Source organism: Dromaius novaehollandiae, chromosome 10, assembly GCF_036370855.1.
Source record: "Dromaius novaehollandiae isolate bDroNov1 chromosome 10, bDroNov1.hap1, whole genome shotgun sequence".
In the NCBI taxonomy this organism is placed as follows: domain Eukaryota; kingdom Metazoa; phylum Chordata; class Aves; order Casuariiformes; family Dromaiidae; genus Dromaius; species Dromaius novaehollandiae.
In genome coordinates this window covers 9,325,168-9,346,275 of record NC_088107.1, presented here as the reverse complement: position 1 = coordinate 9,346,275, position 21,108 = coordinate 9,325,168, and the positions used below count along the sequence as shown (strand labels likewise).

The 21,108-nt window shown below is 65.8% G+C and overlaps 2 protein-coding genes across 4 annotated transcripts; both read left to right on the top strand.

Annotated features, from left to right (window-relative positions):
* The first annotated feature begins 938 nt into the window (after positions 1–938).
* On the top strand, positions 939–13,033 carry MFGE8 (milk fat globule EGF and factor V/VIII domain containing). Of its 2 annotated transcripts, none has more exons than XM_026121333.2 (10): positions 939–1,234; positions 4,291–4,416; positions 4,735–4,860; positions 5,485–5,598; positions 6,130–6,311; positions 6,792–6,947; positions 8,327–8,471; positions 9,589–9,773; positions 11,410–11,565; positions 11,685–13,033. In XM_026121333.2, the coding sequence occupies exons 1-10, from the start codon at positions 1,162–1,164 to the stop codon at positions 11,826–11,828; spliced, it is 1,407 nt and encodes a 468-aa protein (XP_025977118.2). In that variant the 5' UTR covers positions 939–1,161; the 3' UTR covers positions 11,829–13,033. The 2 variants fall into 2 exon arrangements, with proteins under 2 accessions (XP_025977118.2, XP_025977117.2); XM_026121332.2 differs by having other exon boundaries at positions 9,571–9,773.
* Positions 13,034–15,477: 2,444 nt separating this feature from the next.
* On the top strand, positions 15,478–20,216 carry HAPLN3 (hyaluronan and proteoglycan link protein 3). Of its 2 annotated transcripts, none has more exons than XM_064517237.1 (5): positions 15,478–15,571; positions 17,000–17,162; positions 17,349–17,720; positions 18,723–19,025; positions 19,159–20,216. In XM_064517237.1, exons 2-5 carry the CDS (start codon positions 17,033–17,035, stop codon positions 19,437–19,439), a joined length of 1,086 nt encoding a protein of 361 aa, XP_064373307.1. In that variant the 5' UTR covers positions 15,478–15,571; positions 17,000–17,032; the 3' UTR covers positions 19,440–20,216. The 2 variants fall into 2 exon arrangements, with proteins under 2 accessions (XP_064373307.1, XP_064373306.1); XM_064517236.1 differs by lacking the exon at positions 15,478–15,571 and adding an exon at positions 16,243–16,881.
* The last annotated feature ends 892 nt before the right edge of the window (positions 20,217–21,108 follow it).

The following is a 21,108-nucleotide window of genomic DNA, read 5'->3' as shown; positions in this document are numbered from 1 at the left end:
CGTCCCTCCCCGCTGGGTCGCAGGGCTGGGGAGCAGATGCAGTTTAGCCATTTTCCCCAGCTCGGAGGAGCGGTGAAGCCCTTCCCTGCTTTCACCCCTCGCAGGAAGAGAAAAGGGGGGTTTGTTCTGCACAAAGGCTCTTCCTCCTGCCGAGGGCTGGCAACCCTGGGCTTGTCCCCATCCAGCTGGCGCGCGGCGGCCAGCCTCCGCACCCGTCTGCCAGCCAGCGAGGGGCTCGGGCTGCGGGCGCTGCCAGGCTCGGGCAGATGCCAGCGACCACCCTGCCCGCGGCGCCTCCTGTGCCAGGTGGGGCGCGCTGGGGACCCGGGCCCAGCAGGGCAGCGAGCAGCCCCGGCCGCAGCAGCAGCGTGTGCCCCCGGAGCCCCTCGGTGCGCCATGGGGGCTCTCCCGGCTGCCAATTAAGCAGCTGTGGCTGCAATGCCAGTCTCTCCGCTCTGCCTGCCTGCCCCGTCCGGCGTGCCCTGCACCCTGGGCCAGCCGTGCGGTGCCGAGCAGCCTGCTGCCTCCTGCCTGCTCCCGGCCCGCGGGGCTGAGCCCAGGGCTGGGGGGGCCGGGGCACAGCGACCTCGCACCCCGCTGTGGGGCACCCTGCATCCCTCCCGCACCCCCCTGCAGAGCACCCAGCACCCTGTTGCAGGGCACCCCGCATCCCTCCCGCACCCCCCTGCCGGGCACCCCGCACCCTGTTGCAGGGCACCCCGCGCCCCCCCGCACCCCGCTGCGGGGCATCCCGTGCCCTTATCGCACGGCGCTGGGGCGCGCCCCGTCCCCCCCCCGCGGCGGCTCTTGCTCGCCGCCCCGCAGCCCCCTCGCAGCTGCCCCGGGGCGCAGCGGGGCGGTGGCAGCGCTGGGGCCGGGCCGCGCCGGGCCCCCGCCCCGTGGGCGGGCGGCGGGAGCACGTGGGGCCGCGCCGGGCCGCGCCGGGCTGGGCTGGGCCGGGCTGGGCTGCCTCAGTCCCGCCCCGAGCCCCGCGGAGGAGCAGCGCGGGACGGCTCGGCCCGGCTTGTCTCAGCTCCTCTCGGCCCGGCTCGTCTCGGCCCGGCTCGGCCCGACTCGGCCCGGCTCGGCTCGGCTCGGCTCGGCTCGGCCCGGCCCGGCTCGGCTCGGCTCGGCCCGGCTCGGCTCGGCTCGGCGGGCACCATGGAGGCGGCGAGGCCGTGGCGGGCGCTGCTGTGCCTGGGGCTGGGGCTCTCGCTGCTGCTGGCCGCGGCCGGTGAGTCGGGGCGCGGTGCGGCGGGAGCTCCCGCGGCCGGAGCCGGGCTGCGGGGGAGCCGGGTGCAGGGCGAAGGGACCCGGGTGCAGGGCGAGGGGACGCGGGGTGCAAGGCACGGGATGCCGCGTCCCCGGGGAGGGGATCTGGGCTGCAGGGCGAAGGGATCCGCGGTAAAAGGCAAGGGGTGCCGAGGTCCGGGCAAGGGTGTCCGAGGTAGAGGGCTGGGGGTGCCAGGGCGCAGGGCCGGGGTGCACAGCCCCCAGCGCTCCCCCCCAGGAGCAGAGGGGCTGGCCGGACGGGGCAGAGCAGCTCGGATCTGCAGGCAGATGGGCCCGTCCTGCTCTCGAGCCGGGAATAGCTCAGCCAGGCTGTCCCATGCTTTCGGGCTTAGATAACCCAGCCCAAGATGTAAACAGCTTCCCTGGGACGGGCTGACACAGCGCGCTGGGCACCGGGAGCTGCCCGGCCCGGGGAGCCCTGGGAGGACTCAGCACCATCACCCTGCGGACCATGGCTGGGGGCTCTGTGGGTCACCCCAAAAGGGACAGGAGGGAGCAGGGAAAAGGAAAGCAAAGCCCAAGTGCAGGCTCGGTGCCAGGGGACAAAGGGCGGTGAGGAGGTGTGCTGGGGAGGAAGGCTCTGTCTGGGTTTGCTTTCCATGGGGAGAGGCTCCCATTTTGCCCCACAGAGGCAGGCTTGACCCGACCTCCCCCAGCCCCGCTGGGACGAGCCCTGATGGCTTTCAGGGGATGTTATTTTTGCCTTCCAGCCAGTCTGTGGGTTCATATAAGCAAACATTTCCAAAAGTGGTGGCTGCTCTTTGTTGCCTTGGTTTCTGACCGTCCAGCCCGTGACAGCTCTGTCCTTGACCGGAGAAGTGCGTGTGGGGGGAGGATGGAGACGCTGAACTGCTCTGACACCAGGCCCGAAACGTCCAAGAAATGGGAGCATCCAAAAGTACTTGCCACAGTGGAAAATGTGACCCGCATGCCTTGCTGCTAGACGTGGGGCTGGCTAGCGAGACCCACCACATAAGAAATCATTCCTGGGGGGGGATAAGAAGGAGTCCAGTTACTTGGGACAATGAAAATGTAAAACTCCTGCTCGTACCCCTGCTGTGCCTACCCTGGGAAGAAATGCAGAGGGATTTGTAGCCTGGGCTCCTTTGCCTCCGTGTTGCAGCCCCAGAAACTCCTGTGCTGGAGGCAGCGTAGCCGCGGATGCCGGGGAGCACACGTCTGCTCGCCCGCCGTGCCTCTGGGAGCAGCCGGCTCCTGCTGCCGAACAGAAGCAGCTCTGTCTGCAGGGCCGTGGCCAGCTGCGGGCTGGGATCCTCGGGATGGAGCTGCCGGACGCACTCGGGACCTGTGGAGGAGTGTGGGGCAGAGGCATCCCCGTGCTATCAGCGCGAGCTCTCTCCTCCCGTGCGGTAGCTCATGGCAGCGCATTGATGGAGCATGAGGTCATGCAGAACAGGCTGGGCAGCGCAGGCAGCAATTTGAACCGGTGCCGACGTTTTTCTGCCTTCTCAGGCTGGGCTAAGGGAGCTCCAGCATCTTTTTGGAAACCGTCATTCAACAGGGGCCTCTGCCTGGCCTGTCAGCCACCAGTGCATGCCCTACAGATATAGAGCATCAGGAAGAGGAGGATTAACTTGAAGGAGCCCTGCTATTAAAAGACTGATGAGTAGGAGCTTTCTGAGTCTAGCTTAGGCTAATGAGAGCCATGCTGCTTGGTGTGGGTCTGGGCAGCAAGCCCGCAGCTCATTAACTTCCACCTTCCCCAGGGCATGCAGGTAGTGGGGGTTATCTGTGGGTCTCCACCTGAGTTCAGCCCTTGCTCTGACTCCTCCAGCATGGCAGAGAAGAGCCTGACAGCAGGAGATGTGCTGTCCCGGTGCTTGGTGAGGAGTTGCTAAGACTTTCAGCCAGATCTGTGGGGAATCTGGTCTAGACCTACAGGTGGGGTTTTGCCATCCTACTGCTGTTTGGGTAGAATAAATTAGAGGCGGGAGGAAATTTTACAGTCTGGATCAGCACTGGAAAAGGGAGCAGAAGGTTTATGGGAGAATCCACACCACCCTGGAGGTGGGTGCATAGACAGGGAGGACAGGCCAGCCCCAGTCCCACCAGCTGTGTTGGGAGAACCTGCCCTGTGGACTGGGGCCGCTCCATGGAAGTTGCTTAGAGAATATTAGAGAGAGCACTGGGCAGTCTGGTCTCGCTGGGGCTGTAGGAAATGGGTCCTGTGAATGTCTGCTCCCCTGCACTCCCCAAAAGCCCCCCACCAGGGCAGTCCTCATGCACTGAGTGAGACAGGACCTGTTTGGGGGTTCGTTCAGCCTGGAGAGGTTTCCTTGAGGCAGAGCAGCATCTGTGCACGGGTAGAGCCCGTGCTCCTTTCCTGTCTCCAGGATCATTGAGCCAAGGCACGTGGGTTCCCCCTACAATGTTTTTTTTGTCTCCCCACAAGTACTTTGTTCGGCAAAACCCAGCAATGTGACCAGCCTGATTCCCTGCAATGATCCTGTACTGCTCACTCCTGAGTGTGCAGCAGCCTGGCCAGCCCCTCCTTCCCAAAAGAGCAGCTAAAACATTTGGTGCACTGGGAGAACTGGGACCTCCCTGGGCTTTGGTTCGATGTCCAGACTCGGTCAAACCAACTTCTTTCTGAGCCAGCGGGGGCGATTCATGGCATATCCACAACCCTGGCAGAAGCAGAGCGTGGGAGAGCGGGTTGCGAGGCCGGGGCAGGGCAGCTCCTGGCCACTCTCCCATGCTCCTGGTCTCAACCTTTGCTCTTGAACACCTGCACTCCTGTGCAAGACTCTGCTGGCCCGTCCTGGCTGTCCCCGGGTGCAGCCCGGCGCTCCTGTGCCCGGCTCTGCCCAGGCACTCCCCTGCTTGAGACATCCCCAAGGGAGGAGGGAATGCTGTCGGACCAGGCTGGACCTTTCCTGCTGGGGCAGGCCTAATGCCAGCTCTGTGTGGGGAGCTGGGGCTGCGGCAAATGCCACTTTCGTAATGGCTTGCAGTGACATGTGGCTTTGGTTCCAGGTGACTTCTGCGATGTCAACCACTGTCAGAATGGGGGCACCTGCCTGACCGGCATTAATGAGACCCCCTTCTTCTGCATCTGCCCTGAAGGCTATATCGGGATTGACTGCAATGAGACCGAGAAAGGTGAGGTGCTGGGGGGGGGGACCTGAGTCCCCCATGACAGGGGAGATATCAACAACGGCTCAGTGAAGTGCAGGCAGCCACTAGGTCCGCACGAGCCTTGTCGTACGGCAGCGTGCCCTCATGGTCGCCCTGCATGGCTGGCCTGGGGCTCCAGCCCTGCTGCTGGGCACGTAGAATGGGTATGCAAGCAGGGACATGGAGACCTGCATCTCTTGAGACCATGTGTCCCATCGTTGGGGAGTGAAGACCCACTGGATGCTTTTATTTTCCACTTGTGCCATATGTTACAGCTGTATCTCCTTTTTGACTCTTCCCCAGGCCCCTGCCACCCTAATCCTTGCCACAATAACGGCGAGTGCCAGCTGGTCCCGAACCGGGGGGATGTCTTCACTGAATACATCTGCAAGTGCCCCGCGGGGTACGATGGGGTGCACTGCCAGAACAGTGAGTACAGCAGGATGCGAGGGGCCAGGAGGGACGAAGCCAGAGAGTCATGACCCCTTTGGTCTGCTCTGCCACAGAGGGCTTGAGGACCCTGGAGACAGCCCTGCGGGGCAACCTGGGGATGTTTGCACCCATGGCTGTGGCAGCATCATGCACTAGGGGCTGGGGGCTGGTTTGGGCCATGTTGAAAGGACAAGGGAAGGACTGTGGTGTGAGTAGGAGGCTAGTGCAAGCAAGAGCATGCCTGAGTGTTGCTCTGCATCTCCTCAGGGCCTGTCCTGCCTGCCCTGGAGAGGACATGGTGCTTCCTTTGTGGCCTGGAAGGCGAGGAGGAATGGGAGGAATTGGAGAATGCCTCAAAGCCTGTCCTGCTTGATGGGCTCCTAACCTTGCTGTGGCTGCGTGTCTTAATATGCTCCACCCACAGCTCCAGTGAGAGGGGACGCAGCTTAGGCAGCTCCTTGGATTGGAGCTTCAGCCAGTGCCACTGTATCAGCAGGGACCCTGCCATGGCCCTTGCTCAGGAGGTGCCTCCCTCCTCTTGTGGCACCAAGTAAGGGGTCTCTTCCCCAGGGACTGGCCCTGGGGTCTCTTCTTAATCCCACCCTCTCTTTTCACTCCTAGACAAGAACGAGTGCTACTCCCAGCCTTGCAAGAATGGAGGCACCTGCCTAGACCTGGACGGTGACTATACCTGCAAATGCGCTTCTCCGTTCTTGGGGAAGACCTGCCATGTCCGTAAGTCCCTGATACCAATTATGTAGAAAGATTCCTTTCCCTCCCTGTTGCCCACCATCTTGTCTGCCTCCACCAGTGTGTGCAGAACAGGTCTCGCTAGTTGGCTTAGGTCTAGAAGGCAAAGCCACCTGAAGGCAGCCGGCTGGTCCCGATGCCCGTGGGCTTTGGTGTGACGGAGAGAGCATCACCGAAAAGGCACTGTGTCCTTTCCAGAGGGCAACAGGGCAGCCCTTTCCCTCCTTCAGAGCTCCGTGCTGTGAGAGGTGCTGATTGATGATATGATTTTTGGCTGAAGGCTGAGGAGGGGAACACCTGGCATTTTGTTCTATGAACAACCAGATCTATGGGGAGGTCCTAGCGTTGTCCTCCATTTCATGCCCTGCCTTAGGCAAGAGGAGTTTTTTGTGGGGAGAGTGAGGAAACTCAGTTCTGAGTAAGCAGCCAATTCCCCCCCCCAGTTTTACTCCCTCGTTTTCTTCTCCCTTGGATGCTCACGTCCCCGCTCTGCCTTCCCTCGGCTCATCCCTCCAGGCTGTGCTGTTCTCCTGGGCATGGAAGGGAGGGCCATCTCCGACGCTCAGCTCTCGGCCTCCTCTGTCCACTACGGCTTCCTTGGCCTGCAGCGCTGGGGACCGGAGCTTGCCCGCCTCAACAACCATGGCATCGTCAACGCCTGGACCTCCAGCAATTACGACAAGAGCCCATGGATCCAGGTACCCACGGGAGCGCTGTGAGCGCCGGCGAAGCAGGCGGCTCCCGTTAGCCGGTGCCGGTCTTGCTGGGCTGTTCTTGTGGGATCGCTCTGCCCCTGTCGGCAAAGGAAGGGCTGAATCTCTGCGCTGCGCTGCGCGGAGCAGTGTCCTGCCCCTGCGTGGCCCCGTGCTGTGAGCAGGGGATGTCAGCTGGGAGCGCGGACGTCCCTGGAGCTGGTGAGGTGCCTGGAGGGAGATGGGGACCCCACGTCCTCCTCCCTTCCCAGCCTGGGGGACCAGGATCAGAGGCCAGAGGGATGGAGGGCTTTAGCACTGAGGAAGTAGCAGGGCAGACAGGGCAGCCCCTTTCCCGGGCCTGATGCTGACTGTGAGCCCGTGCTTCCAGCCGCGCGCAGCAGCGCTGGGGGGTGCAGGGGGTGTGCTCGCGGGGTGCTGCGCGCCCCTGGCCTCACTGTGCCCTGCTCCTGCTCTCGCCCCCAGGCCAACCTGCTGAGGAAGATGAGGCTGAGTGGGGTCATCACACAAGGTGCTCGCCGCGTGGGCCAGGCAGAGTATGTCCGCGCCTTCAAAGTGGCCTACAGCCTGGACGGACGGGAGTTCACCTTCTACAAGGACGAAAAGCAGGACGCGGACAAGGTGGGCTGTGCTGGCTGCGCACGGGGCTGTGCTAGATCGGGGCCACGCGGCAGGCATCGGCTGGTGGGAGGGAGGCAACGTCACCCCCCTGGGTGGGACCTGAGTGCAGGGTGCTCTCTACCTGGAAGAGCTCGACCGTGGGAGCTTCACGGTGGTGACTGTTGACACCCCCCCACAGCAGCCTGTGGGCACAGTGTCCTCGCACGGTGACAGCTCCCGCTGGGCTTTGCTGCTGTCATTCCCGGCGGGCTCTGCGTGCCAGCGCTGACCTCTGTCCTGTGCCTTGGGGTCCCAGCACGCCTGGGGAACGTGTCACTCGTCCTGCAGATGGGCTGCCCCTTGCTCATCTGCCTTGAAACACTGGCACTGCCCATGCAGGAGCAGAGGCCCTGTGTACCGGGCGAAAAAACAGAGACTCAAACTCTCCTGGGCTGTGTTCCTGCCGGTAAATTGGACATGCCGGGGCTGGTCCCTGGCCCGGAGGCAGGGAAAGACTTGTACCCCGCCGGCTGGCATCTGCGCCCCTGGAGAGGGGTGCTGTGTGCACCCCAGGGGTAGTTGTGTGCCGAGTCCCGGACTGTGCCCGTGTTTGGGAGAATGCTTTTGACCTGGGTCAAAGGCATGTCAGGGACCGTGTGACAGCGTGACAATGTGGACAGTTCCAGCGCCAGGCAGTGTTCTCTGGCTCTGTTTAATTGACCATAATAAGCATAACCAAAGAAGCAGCGCTGATTTGTTTAGGTCATTGAGATAACATCTTTGTAGCTGAGGCATTGTAGGAGTCGGGCATGGTCTGGAACTGCTGGTGAATGGCTTACATGGCTCTGTGTTGTATCTGTACCGGGTACAAAGCTACAGCGTATCTCACTCTCAGCGTGGGCATAGTCATTAAATGCAACACTCTCCAATCTCACTTTTTTATTGCAAGTGTCTCCTGGTTGTTCTTGTGCATCCAGGGGATGGCTGGGGATATCTGCCCTGCTTTTTAAAAAAAGGGAAAAGTTTCTCGTCTGTGCAGTGGTAGAAAAAACGCATGAAAACATGACCTGCCGGTATTCTGTATTAGTTGCGTAAGAAACAAAAAAGCAAGCCACGTCTGTTTTTTGAGTCAGTGTCATGACTTGGGGAGCGTGACAGCAGCAGGAGGGAATGGAAGTTGCCGTGTGCACGGCTGTGTGTGGTGAGGAAAAGCACAGAGTGTTGCCCAGCTGGGTCGAGAGTGTTAGGGCCACCGCGAGGTCTTGCAGACTTCCAGGGCACATCGTGAGAGCCCAGGCTGCCTGACTCTTGCTCCAAGTCTGTCCGTCTAGTGGGCAAGGGGTTTTTCTGCACAAGGCTGCGGGGTGCTCGTGGGCACTCAGCCCTGTTTGCCGTTGCAGGTTTTCCCGGGGAACATGGATTACGGCACCATGCAGACCAACATGTTCAACCCTCCCATCACGGCCCAGTTCATCCGCATCTACCCCGTGATGTGCCGGCGGGCCTGCACGCTCCGCTTTGAGCTTATCGGCTGTGAGATGAACGGTAAATGCCCGCTGCGTGCTGTGCAGCCTCCGGGGTCTGCGCTCGGCTGCGGGGGACTGTCTCCTCCCCAGAGATCGCTCTCGGATCAGGGCTGGCCTGGGTTAGGCTGTGGGTGTAAAGTGCCCAAATCTTCGGCTGAGACGTGGTAATGTGAGTCTCGCCTACCCGGGGCTGACCCTGTGGCCGTCCGGGGTCGGTACAGGTGACAGAGCATGGGGTGACCCCCTGTGACCAGCTCTGATCCCTGGGGCAGGGGATTTTGCCCTGTGAGGGCTTGTTGTTTTTCTCCTGCATCTGGTGATGACGGGAAATACCCACGGGCGCTTTTCGGGAGAGCAGGCTGCTAATCCCGCCAGCTCACCCTGCTAACGCCTTCCCCGAGCCGTCCCCAGAGCCGTCCCCATTCACGGCTAGGGCTTTTCACTGTGCTCCTGCCCCCAGCCAAGCTGGGAAGCAACTGCTTGTACTGCTGGAGAGCTTGAAAAACGCCAGGGGATCAAAGTCCTCTGGGCAACGCCAGTGGTGATTACTGCGAGCCCTTGGGCTTTCCCTATCCCTCGCTGCATTCCCGCCCGCGCTCGTCCCGGGCAGCGCCTGGCGCGGGAGCCCCGGCGGCGAGCGGGACGCCGGCTCGGGGAAGCGCGGGCGCGAGAGGCCCTGTGGGGAGGCGAGCACGCCCGGGCCGCATCCTGCTGCTGCCGGGAGCACAGTGACATCGGCTGGGGAGGTCTCCTCATTGCACGCTGCGCCCGTGCGAGCTCCCGGGTCCGATCCGGGGCTGCGCTGCGGGGAGGGCGGTGCAGCGCCTGCAGCAGGAGGCACTGCGAGGCAGGGAATGGCTCGCCGGGAGAACCGCCGGTGCCTCGCCCGGAGCGGTCCCGGAGCGGCCCGCGGGTTCGGGAATCCCCTGCGCCTCTCTGGGCCCTTTTCCAGTCCTGCTCTCTGCTCTGGGAAGCGGTGCTCTCTGCGTCTCTAATGCGGCTGCGAACGGGGGGGACCCCGAGTGCTGGGGCTCGGGGGTCCTGCGCTCTGTCGATCGGGACTGACGGTGCTGTGGACTCCTTCCCTTTCACTGTGTGTGTAAACCGTTGTGTTACAGTGTATTTCAACACGGCAGGTTGCTCGGAGCCTCTGGGCATGAAATCCCGCCTGATCTCTGACCAGCAGATCACGGCCTCCAGCGTCTTCAAGACCTGGGGCATTGACGCCTTTACGTGGCACCCCCATTACGCCCGCCTGGACAAGACGGGCAAAACCAACGCCTGGACGGCGCTCAACGACGGCCCGTCTGAGTGGCTGCAGGTGGGTCCCGGTGCCGGGGTCTTCCCCGGAGCTGGGGAGGGCGTAGGGGAACCCAGACACCTCCCTCGCTGCCTCTGTGACCTGATTTCTCAGCCCCAGGTGTGCGGAGGTGGCAGCGGGATCCTTGCTGTTGGCCAGCAGCCCTGCAAATGCTCTTCCCTAGCTGGGATTGCAGGGGATTCCCTAAATTTGGGAGCCCTTTCCCCTCACGCTTTTCCTCCCTCCCCTTTCCCCATCGCTCTCCCTGCTGTGCTGGCTCAGATGGCCGTGGGATTGCGCAGGGAGCGAGGTCGGGGGCTGCTCGGGCTAAACGCCAGCCGCGGCGGGCTTTGGGCTGGGTTGCTCCTTCTGCCAGGTGCTTTTTTGCCCCAATTGGATAGTCCTGAAGCTGTTGTGCCCCCCTGGCATGACCTCCGTTTGTGGGGTACCCTGAGGCTGCAGCACCCCTGGCTCTGTGCCACCGCTGTGGGAACCTCCGGCTGCGGCCGGGGTGGCCGTCCCAGGCCCGTGCCAAGGACACAAGTCCTTTGGCTGCCCAGAACACCACGTTTCTGTTTTGCAGGAAAAAAAATCAGTTTTGTGTTTTTCTCCCTGGTCTGGAATGGAAACAAATAGTTTTGAAATTTCCTTCTCAATTTCCTTTCCTCCCCTGTTTTTATGCTTTTCACATGATTTCATGACATAATAGGACAAAGCAGTTTGGTTATTTGTCCCACTTTTTATTTTATTTGGGAAATGATTAAGAGCAGCTGCTCCTTGGCCCTAAATAAACCAGCTTATCAAAACGACTCCCAGTGGGGTCATGGTGACACATGGAGTTGGGCTGTCGCACTGAAGACTTGCTTGTGTATGTGTATATACATATACACATATATTTATACATAAATATATATATGTAAATATATATATATAAATATATATGTATACACATGCATATATAGCTAGTACTGCTCTCAATGAATATAAAATAGAAAGTAAAATAAGGAGACTTTCAGGTCATCTGCTGTGTTATCCTGCGACACACCAGTAGCTATAGTGCAGCGTGGCAGAGTAGGGAGCAAAATAAATATAATGGAAACCATCTCGGCTATAACGCAAATGCCAGACTGTGCTGATCTGCGTATTTTCTCAGCCGGGATCACTTTCCTTTTGAAATGCATTTCCTCTAGGAGTCCTTTTTTTGAACTGAGATTTTTTTTCTGCCATTCCCACATTGACCTTTTCAGGTGCTGAAGTGGCTTCGGCGGCGTGCGGGGAGCAGGGCCCTTCCCGGGAGGCAGCCGGCTTTGCGCTGCGCCTCTTCGGTGCGGAGAGTCTCCTTTCTGCCGCTCTGGCTTTGGGCTGCTTTGAGGGCTGCTACAAGTGCTAAAGGGTCAAATGTTTCCTCGCGGCATGTTTTATTAGTCCCTGTGCCTCCAGGGCTGGGGTGGCCCAGGATGGCGGCGGTTGCTCCGCACGTTTTCATGCTTGGACGAGCTCCAGGCACGCGGGACCCCGGGCGGCAGCGCGTCCTGGCTGCCTCCAGGCCACGCGGGATGCTCCGGGCCGGCGGGGTTGTCGGCTCTGTGAGCCATCACCTGCGAGCAGCCCGGCCGGCCCGCGGCACCGCCGGCTACCGGCCTCCTCTCTGTGCCAGATCGACCTGCGGGACCAGAAGAAGGTGACGGGCATCGTCACGCAAGGCGCCCGCGACTTCGGGCACATCCAGTACGTGGCAGCCTACAAAGTGGCCTACAGCGACAACGGCACGTCCTGGACCGTGTACAGGGACAGCCGGACGAACAGCACCAAGGTGCGCGGGGAAGGGCGAGGGCGCCCGGGGCGGGCAGGGGGCTGGTCCGCGGGGAGGGGACGGGCAGGGCCGCGGCTCGTGGGTCCCGGCCGCGCACGCTAACCCCGGCCTCTCCGCAGATCTTCCACGGCAACAGCGACAACTACTCGCACAAGAAGAACGTGTTCGACGTGCCCTTCTACGCCCGCTTCGTCCGCATCCTGCCCGTGGCCTGGCACAACCGCATCACGCTGCGCGTGGAGCTGCTGGGCTGCGACGAGTAGGCGCCGGGGCGGCGCGGAGACCGAGGCCGGGACTGCTGCTCCCCGTCGCCTGTCCGCCCCTGCCCTCCCGCGCACCTCCTGCTGCAGCCTCCGCCTCCGTCCCGCGGCCGGAGCAGGGCCCCGCGGCCTCCCCCGGCTCCGCCGCAGCCCGGAGAAACGCGGGGGGCGGCTGGGGCCCCCGGTGCTGCCTCGCCTCGGCGGCCGTCGCGGCCGGGCCGGGGGCTGCGGCACTGCACTTTACGGGCTGTCGCGGGCAGGGGATGGGGACGGGGACGCCTCCCGCCCCGTGAGCCGGCGGCGAGGCCCCGTCCTGCGAGCGGGGCCCTTCTGCAAACCGGGCTTCCCCGCGGCCTCGAGCGGAGCCTGCGAACAAATCGTCTCCCCCTTTTCGCTTCTGCTTCCCGCAGTGAGGCCGGGGCTGGTGGCGGTCTGCTGCCTTCGCCGCGCCGGCCGTTTTGGGGAAGCCACAGCAGGTCCCCGGGGCTCGCGGCCTCCCCCGTCCCTCCTGCTCCCTCGTGGCTGCGAGCAGGGGCACCGACCCCCCCCCCCCCCAGCGGCTTCCCCTGGCGCTGGCCCCGCGCAGTGTCAGCTCCGCATAGTGCGAGGGGAGTGATGAGCGGGGCCGGGCATGCCGCGCGTAGCCGGCGGTGTTGGGCCTCCGCCGCCGCTGCCTCCGGGTGCCGCTGCTCCGCAGCTCGGGGTTTTGCAGCCGAGAGCCGGTCCCAGCCCCCGGCGGGGGTTCGCTGGGGGGAGCTGGGTGCAGACGTGCCCTGGGGCGCCTGCCGCTGCTGCCGGGAGAGAAGAGGGAGCTCTGTAACTGGGGGCGGGAAGAAAAGCTCGAAAAAGAGGTGAAGTAACCCAAATGCAGCAGGTGAAGAGCCAGAGCACTGATCCTTTCTGTAACCTGACTTTTCTCTTCGGGGGCCGGGGGGAGCCCCTCGCGATGCTTGAGCAGCTGGGAGTAGCGGTAGCAGACGCGGTACCCGTGAGCGCGCGCGTGGCCCGGGGCTCCCGGCGGTGCCCCGTCCCCGGGGCCCAGGGCAGCTGGCGGCGGCGCTTTTCCCCCCGACCCGCTGGGGCGCGGGGCGGCCATGGAGCTGGGCTGGCGGTGCCTTTGCTTCGGGAGCTGTGCCGGCCGGGGGCAGCGTGTCGCGGCGGCCCCGGGCCGGGGTGTCTCTGACAGTATTAAAACCAGCTGAAACTTGGGGCTGTGCCCTCGCTGCTCTGCGCCTGGCCTCGTCCCTGCCACGTGCCGGCCTTGCGGACAAGCGTGCGCGTGGCAGCCGTGCCCGAAGAGCCCCGTCCTTGGCAGCCCCTCTCCCAGAGCTGGGCTGCCCCCTTCCCTCCCCAGCTCCCTGGTGCCTCCCAAAACTCCCGCTCTGGGCTGGGGGTAACTGGGCTGGGAGAGAAATGTGGCCAGCAGCCGGTTTGGGGCCGGGAGGCAGCGCTACTGGGCTGTGGGTGCTGGGGGATGGGAGCCTGGGCTGGTGGCACCTGGGGGGTCCTGGGGGGGTTAGCTGGGCCTTGACGGCCACAGGCTGGGCTAGGACGGGAATTTGGGGTGAAGCCGATGGAGGGAGAGGAGGGGAGCTGACGGAGGAGAGTCCGGAGGTGCCACTGCTCTGCTCCCGTCCAGACGTGCTGTCCTTATCAGGGGGAGGCCGAGGCAGCGATAAGAGCAGCTCGCTCAGCCTTGAGCGGAAAGAGCCGGGGGCAGGACAGGGGCTCCCGGGTGAGCTGCGCACCCCGGCAGCGGGGATGTCCCCCGGGCCCGGCCAAGGCTCCCGCCACCCCCATGTGGGCAAAGTCCCCTCGAGCCCATTGCCCGGTGCCCCCGGATGGCCCCGCTGCGGGTGCCGCTCGCCCCCTCTGCGCCCGCCTGCCTGCCTGCTCGCTGCCGGGCGGCGAGGGCTGGGTGCCCCGCACTGCCGAGGGAAGCGGCTGCAGGGGAGAGCATCCTCCCGGCCTCGGCCAGGAAACCCCGCCAGGGCCCCTGGTCCTCTGGGGATCGTCCCAATTCGAGCCGTGAGTGACGGGTTCCTGCCGGCGCCACCGCGAGGCTCGGAAATCGCTCCCGGGTGACTGGGATCGCAGCGGGAAGCCTCCCCGGCGGGGCCGCAGCGGAGCCGTCGCTCGGGGCTCGAGGCGGGGAAGATGGGGATGATGATTTTTTGGCTCTCGCTCAGCCCAAAGAGCCCCCAGCCCCGAGCGCGTGCCCGTGCTGCACGGCCCTGCCTGGGACACGGGCAGCGCGACCGTGCCGCGGCGCCGGCGGGTGTAATTGCCGCGCATTGTGGGCGGCGGGGCGGCGTGCTCCGGCCAGGAGAGCGGGCGGCGCGGCGGGCCGTAACGCGCCCGTGGCCCTCGCGCTGGGGCACCTCGGTGCCTGCTGCTACCGCCCGCCGCGCAGCCCACTTTATTCCCTCCGTTATCTTATTCCATGACTCACTGGCGGGGGAAATCGGTGCCGTGAGACCCCCGGTGCTGCAGCCGTTCCCGGTCAGGCTTCCCACGGGGACGGCAGCCCCCGGCCCGGCGCGGAGCCGGCCAGGCTGCGCTGGCAGATAAAGGCGTTTCCGGGCCGGGAGCTGCTGCCTCCTCGCTATCATCAGCCTCGTGGAGGTGCATGAACACGGAGCCACCACGCTGCCCCCGGCTGCACAGACCCTGCCCTTCTGCCCGCTCGCCCCGGCCAGGCCCCGCAGCGGCTCCGGGTTGTCCCCTTTGGGAATGGCCCCCATCTGCCCAGGAAGCAGCCGTCTGCTCTGGCAGTGGCGGGCGCGTGGGGCCGACCCGCCGCTGGGGACGGCCAGGAAAAGTGAGGGGGTTATTTTTGCATGAGTTGTTTTCTTTCCGGTTTGACGCCGTCCTGCGCGGCGGCCGGAGCCGGCTCCGGGCCCCGATGCCTCATTTCCTTGCCGGGAAACAACAAAGCCGCGGCGCGCGGCAGCCCAGCCGGGCCGGCGGCGGCGGGGCGCGGGGTCAGGGCACACGCCGCTCGCCAGTCCCTCCACCCGCCTGGCCTCGCCAGCAGCCGTGGAGGGTCCCCGGGCCCGTGGCCCTCCCCGAGGGCCTGATCCAGGACTTTCAGAGCCGCAGGGAGCCGGGGCCGCGTGTCCCCGTGTGCCACCAGGCACAGGCATGACACATGCTGCCGTGGCTGCGGACACCCTGGCCAGTGGGTGGGAGCGGGCAAGTTTTTCCCCTGGTTTCTGGTCCCCCGCTGCTGCAAACCCAGCTCTCGGCTGCCCTTTCCCGGCTCCGCTTCGCCCTCCCGGCCACGCGCCGGGCTCTGGGAGCCGCGAAGGTGCCCGAGCCGTCGGCCCGGCCCGGCTCGCCCGCCGCCTCGGGCAGCCCGGCTCCGGGGGCAGCTTCGCGGGCGGCTCGGCCGGGCTCCGAGCGCGGCACCGCGGGGCTCCCTCTAGCCCCGACGGGGTGCCCGGTTCTCCCCGCCGAGCCGGGGGTGCCGCCGGCCGCCGGCGCATGGCGAAAGCGGTGTGAGGGTGGCGGGCGGCAGCGGCGCGGCGGCCGGGCCGGGGCACCGCTGGGGCCGGGGGCCCGTCGGCGGCCGGGGCGGCGGGCGGGAGCGGCACCTCGGGCCCCCCCGCGCTGGGCCGGGGAGCGGGGGGGCTGGGCGAGGCGTGTGTTTCCCTTTAAGAGGCAGGTCCCGGCGCCGCTTCCTCCCAGCCCTGCGAGCGCCCGCGGCACAGCGCATCTGCCCGCAGCCCGCGCCGCTGCTCCGCGTGAGTCGCGCCGGGGCCGGGGCCGCCGCGCTGAGCCGGCCGCGGGGGGGGGGGGGGGTCGGGGTCGGGGGGGGGCTGCGAGCCCCGGCGCTGCCCGCGGGGGAGCTCGGGATGCTGCGCTCGCCGGGCGCGGCGTTGCGGTCGAGGGCGCTGCCCGCGGGGGCGGCGGGGGCCGGGTTTGCCGCGGCCGGGGCGTCGAGCCGGGCCGCCGCGGCGCACGTGCGGCTCCCGGGGCGTCGAAGGGCCGCGCTCGCCGCCCGGTCTGACGCCTCCGCGCCCGAGGGCTCCGCGCCGCGGCTCTCGAAGGGCCTTTCGGGGGCAGCGCCGGCGGCGGGCGTCCCCCGGCAGGGGCGGCCGGCTGCGCAGCCCCGCCGCGGTGCTGGGGGCTGCCCGCGCCCCCCCGGCGCGGCTGCCCTGGGCCCCGGCGTGCCGAGCCCGGGCTGCAGCGCCCGCACACCCGGCCGGGCGGGGGGCGCCGATGTCAAACCCTGCCGGGCGCGGAGGGGGCTGCGGAGTCGCGCCGGGCGCCGGGCCCCCTCTGCCGGCTCCGGGAAAGCGTGCAAGCGGCGCCTCCCGCCGCCGGCCGCCCCGGGCGAGACCGGCGCCCGGCACCCCCGGGTGCCGGCGGGGCGCTGGGTGCCCGGTGCCGGGGACGGCAGGTTCCCCCGGGCCGCGAGGGGACCGTGCCGTGCGGACGAGCCCTGGCCGAGGGGCCCTCGCCGGCTGCCACAGGGCTTTGGGGGTCCCCCAGCGCCGCAGGGCTCTGCCCCACACCGAGGAGCAGCGGCGGCCCCGGGCTCTTCCCTCCTCTCTTCCACGCTCCGCTGCTGCCGTAAGCCGAGCTCATGGCACGCTCCTCTCTGCCCCCACGCTGTCCTACGTGATGTTTTCCCAGTGCTCCCATTCACAGGATGCCCCAGGATCCTGTTTCCCTGCCGGGCTCAGCTCCCCCGTTATTCCCTGCTCTGGCTCAGCTCCTCTCTCCAGGCTCCCTAAGCCACGATGCCGCTGAGGCGTCGCAGTCTCCCCTTGTGGCCCGGGGCAGTTGCATGGGCACGGGGACACCCCAAGCCGCTGTTGCCCGACTAGCAGAGCCGCTGGTGAAGACCCCGGTGAGCCGGGCTGGGGGCCAGGTGCACGGTGTGGCTGCGGTGGCTGTTTGCCAGCGAGGATAAGGAAGGAGCGGGCAGGCGTGGGAGGCGCTGCCTGGCCAGCTCTGGCCCCACGGTGGCCCGGACCCCCCCCTGCATCCTCCTCTCGCCATGGGTGAGATGCCGCACAGGGCACTTCCAAGCCTCTCCGTCATCGCTGTGAGTGATGGGGAGCTCCAGGGTGTTTTGGGGAATCACTCTGCTGCGTGGTGGGCGGCTGGGATGGGGCAAGAAGGGGCTTCAGGCTGGGTGCTAACGCAGGTTTTGCTGCTCGCAGCCTGGGCTGGGGCTGGACCTTCGCTGCCTGGCCATGCTGCTGTTCCCGCTGCTCCTCGGGGCCACCCTGCTGTGCCTCGGCAGTGGCTCCTACCAGCGCCCCTTCTACAACGGCTTCTACTACAACCACGTCATGAACGACAAGGGCGACAGCCATGAAAAAAGTATAGTGGGGCTCAGCGGGGGGGTGGGGGGCATGGCAGGTTGGTGCTGGGGGCTGAATGTCCCACCTGCCCCTGGGCTAGGGCTCATCTTGGGGGGGAACGGGGCTGGAAGAAGCAAATGGGGGGATGCTGCTGGCCCCGGGGCTCCCAGCCTGTTCGTCGCAACCCTTCCCTCCCTGTCCCCAGCGGCGTACTTCAACGGGGCCAAGCTGGTGGTGGAGACCGCCAAAGACCCCGTCTACAGCTTCAATGGTGCCAATGTCACCTTGCCCTGCCACTACCACTACGAGCCTGACCTGGAGTCCAAGCGCAAGATCCGCATCAAGTGGTCCAAGTTGCGGGACGACTACACCAAGGAGCAGGACGTGCTGGTGGCCATTGGCAAGACCTCCGTGGCCTTTGGGGACTTCCAGGGCCGTGCAAGCCTGCAGCAGGCCGGCCGACGGGAAGCCTCGCTGGTGGTCAGCGACCTGCGCCTGCAGGACGATGGCAAATACCGCTGCGAGGTGATCGATGGGCTGGAGGACGAGAGCAACGTGGTGGACCTCCGGCTGCAAGGTGGGACACAGCGGGGACCACGTCGCCCCCTTGGCCAGCACGGCAGTCATGGCCTTCCTGATGCAGCCACTGGGGGAATCCACCTGGGGCGAGCAGGGCCGGGTCCCCCTCATTGCAGAGCTGTTTCCCTGCCGCTGGCCACTCTCGCTCCTCTGTCCCTCAGTGAATGGTCCAAAACCCAACTCTCGCCTCCCAGCTCAGATTTCTGTGGGCATCTTGCAGCACACTGCAGCTGCTGAGCCACGGTGCTGGGCGCTGCCTGACCCATTGCTGCTGGCCAGGAGGTCCCTGCTCAGACCCTGGCTCTGCTGCCAAGCTTGGAGCTGGGGGAGCATCCCCATCTTGGTGCCCCTGCCCACCTCGGGGCCTTGTGTCCTCCTGTGGCTTGTCTGCTGGTACCTGTGGCTGTGGTCCACATGCCCATGGTGGTGGTCCTTTTAGCATAGTCTGGACACCCCATGTGTCCCCAGGATGGTGGTCCCTGCATCTCCATGGTGGTGGTCCTCATGTCCCCAGGACCACTGTTGCTGTGTCCCTGGGATGATGGTCAGTACCTCCCTGTGATGGTGATCCTTGTGTCCCTGTTACCGTAGTCTGTGCATCCCCGTGACAGGGTCCGTGTGTCCCCAGGACAGCGGTGCGTGCTCCCCGACTGGTGGTGGCAGTCCGTGCGTCCCCAGGACTGTGTCCCCCTGTGCCACCAGATGTCGCTGGCAACTCGCCGTTGGCGGCTGCTCTGCCCCGGCGGCCGCTCCGGCAGCTGGAGCTGCCCTGATGCGGGAGTTTGGGGGCTGCTCCCTCCCGGGGATCTCTGGTGCTGAGCCCTGGGCTGCACCAGGGACCTCGGGGCTCATCTCCTGTCTCAGCAGCAGGAATTTGGGATGGGTCAGGGACCCCCACACCTCCTGCCAGGGCCGTGGTGGGACTGGCGGGTCCTGGCTGCGGGCAGGGGAGTGGGTATCCCTCCGTGCCAGCTCAGCCGCCCGTCTGCCTCCTCCCCAGGCATCGTCTTCCCCTACCAGCCTCCCCGCGGCCAGTACCGGCTCAACTTCCACGAGGCCGAGCAGGCCTGCCGGAAGCAGGGCGCCGTCGTGGCCACCTTCAGCCAGCTCCTGCAGGCCTGGAGCGAGGGGCTGGACTGGTGCAACGCGGGCTGGCTGGCCGACGGCACCGTGCAGTACCCCATCCGGCTGCCCCGCAAGCCCTGCGGCGGGCTGCACCTCGCCCCCGGCATCCGCAGCTACGGCCAGCGCCACCGCCACCTGCACCGCTTCGACGTCTTCTGCTTCTCCTCCACGCTCAGAGGTGGGTTTGGGGCCGACACGCCGGTTCCCTGTGCCCTGCTGCCCCTTAGGGGCTCGTCTCGCCCAGGCGGGGATGCTCCGGGTGATGCCCTGGGCTGGGGGCTCCCCGCCTGAGGCCGCCCTCTCCCTCCCAGGGGAGGTCGTCTACCTGGAGCGCCCGGCCGGGATGACCTTGGAGGAAGCCAAGCAGGCCTGCCAGGATGCCGGTGCCGAGATCGCCCGCGTGGGACAGCTCTACGCCGCCTGGAAGTTCCTGGGGCTGGACCGCTGCGATGCCGGCTGGCTGGCGGACGGCAGCGTCCGCTACCCCATCGCCAAGCCCCGGGCCAACTGCGGCCCGGCAGAGCCCGGCGTGCGCAACTTCGGCTTCCCCCGCACCGGCCGCTTTGGGGTCTTCTGCTACAAGGAGCGATAAGGAGCCGCCCGACGCCCGCTCGGCCGGGGGACGTTTCAGCCTGACGGTGCCCGGTGTTTCCCGGGGCAGTTTCTGGGGTCACTGGGGAGGGAGTGTGTGTTTGGTGGGGGGGGGGGGGAGAGATACTTCTTTTTGTTTTATTTTGTTTTCTTGCTTTATGTTTTCACACTTCTCGGATGCAGCAGGGCCCTGGGCTGGGGCATCTCGCTCAGCAGCCGCCCGCTACCCTGGCCGGGGCAGCGGGGCCACCCTGTCCATCGGCAGTGCCGGTGCCTGGCCCCGTCAGACAGCCCCAGCCTGGGCCGGGCACGAGGACGATGGCCGCCCCACGGTGGTACGTGGGCTATTTCCACCCTCCCCCCCCTTCTTAGCCACCTCCACCCACGTGGCCTGGTGGCCCTGTCCCCACCATGGCAGCCCAGCTGGATGAGACCAGCTCATGCCTGTCCCCAGACCCGTGGGGGGGTCCAGCCCCATTGCTGGCCCCCAGCAGCCAGGCAGGAGCTCGCGGGGTGCAGCGAGGCGCTCTGGGATTTGGATGCAGGCTGGGACACGTGGGAGCAGGCACATCCCATCATCCCGGCCCCGCTGACCGCCCCGGCGCTGCTGGAGGGTGCCACGGCGCCGGTCCCGGCGGGAGCACCCTGTGCCTTACTCGCCGTGTGCCCCTCGCCTGGGTGCTGCTTGGGCACTGGTGCCTTGTTCTTCAAGTGGTTTGTTACGAAAAGATGTATTTTCCTGGACCTCTTCTAATAAAGCGTTGGAGAAAGGCCTGGAGCCACGTGGCCGTGTCCCCATCTCTGTCCCAGTGCAAGAGCCAGGGTGGCCCCGGAGAGGACGGTGGAGCGGGCGTGCGTTGGGGCTCCCCAGCCAGGCGCCGGGATGGCCGTGGCGCAGCAAGCAAGCAGGACGGGTGGTCTCCACCCCGGAGCCGCGCTCCCCCATGGTACCTGACACATCCGGGCCGAGCGCCGGCTCCTGCAAGGGCCTTGCGACACCAGGGTGCTGTGGGCTGCTCTGCTGGGGCCACCCATTAATTTCAAAGCTAAATACGAGAAGCTAAAAATGCTGTGGGTGCTCAGTGCCCCCTCCTTGGCTGCTGCTTCCCCAAGGAGTCGCGTGGGGCTGGGGGCATGGGAGCAGCCGAAGGAAGGGGTGCCGGCAGGGAGGGGGCTCCTGACGTGCCCCACGGGGCAGCGGGCCCTGGAGAGCCATGTCCTACCCCAGGGCCCTTCCTGGGGCGGTGAGGACTCGGGAAAGCCCCAGGCACCCACGGCAGCACCTCTGGGTGCTGAGCCAGGCCCAGGATGGGTGCTTCCTGGCCTCCCCGCGAGGCCACGTATCTCCCCTCCTTCCCCAAAGAAACAACCAAAAAAAAAAAAAAAAAAAGTGATCGTTCCGATTTCACTCTCTTTATTATTTATCATTCTTTCAAAATAGGATATGTTCAAAAATATAAATAGGTGCAGGGAACGCTGGTGCCCCGCACGGTCCCCTGGAAAGAGCACGTCGTCCCGGGATGGGAGCTGCGTCGCGGGGCGGCGGGGAGAGCTGGCGGTCGGGACCAGCCGCGGAGAGGAGGAGCCGCAGCCCCAGGCGCCCGAGCCCCTGCTTTCAGCCTCCCCTCTCGTCCCTCCTCCCTCAGCTCCCTCCGTCTCAGCCCTGCGGC

Excerpts from the sequence above, each read along its gene's own strand:
- HAPLN3 (XM_064517236.1), top strand. The coding sequence starts at position 16,834 with ATGGGTGAGATGCCGCACAGGGCACTTCCAAGCCTCTCCGTCATCGCT. Across the intron at positions 16,882-16,999 it reads CAAGCCTCTCCGTCATCGCT|CCTGGGCTGGGGCTGGACCT; the intron begins GTGAGTGATGGG and ends TGCTGCTCGCAG. Across the intron at positions 19,026-19,158 it reads CTTCTCCTCCACGCTCAGAG|GGGAGGTCGTCTACCTGGAG; the intron begins GTGGGTTTGGGG and ends TCTCCCTCCCAG.
- MFGE8 (XM_026121332.2), top strand. The coding sequence starts at position 1,162 with ATGGAGGCGGCGAGGCCGTGGCGGGCGCTGCTGTGCCTGGGGCTGGGG. Across the intron at positions 6,312-6,791 it reads ACAAGAGCCCATGGATCCAG|GCCAACCTGCTGAGGAAGAT; the intron begins GTACCCACGGGA and ends TCTCGCCCCCAG. Across the intron at positions 11,566-11,684 it reads GCCGGACGAACAGCACCAAG|ATCTTCCACGGCAACAGCGA; the intron begins GTGCGCGGGGAA and ends GCCTCTCCGCAG.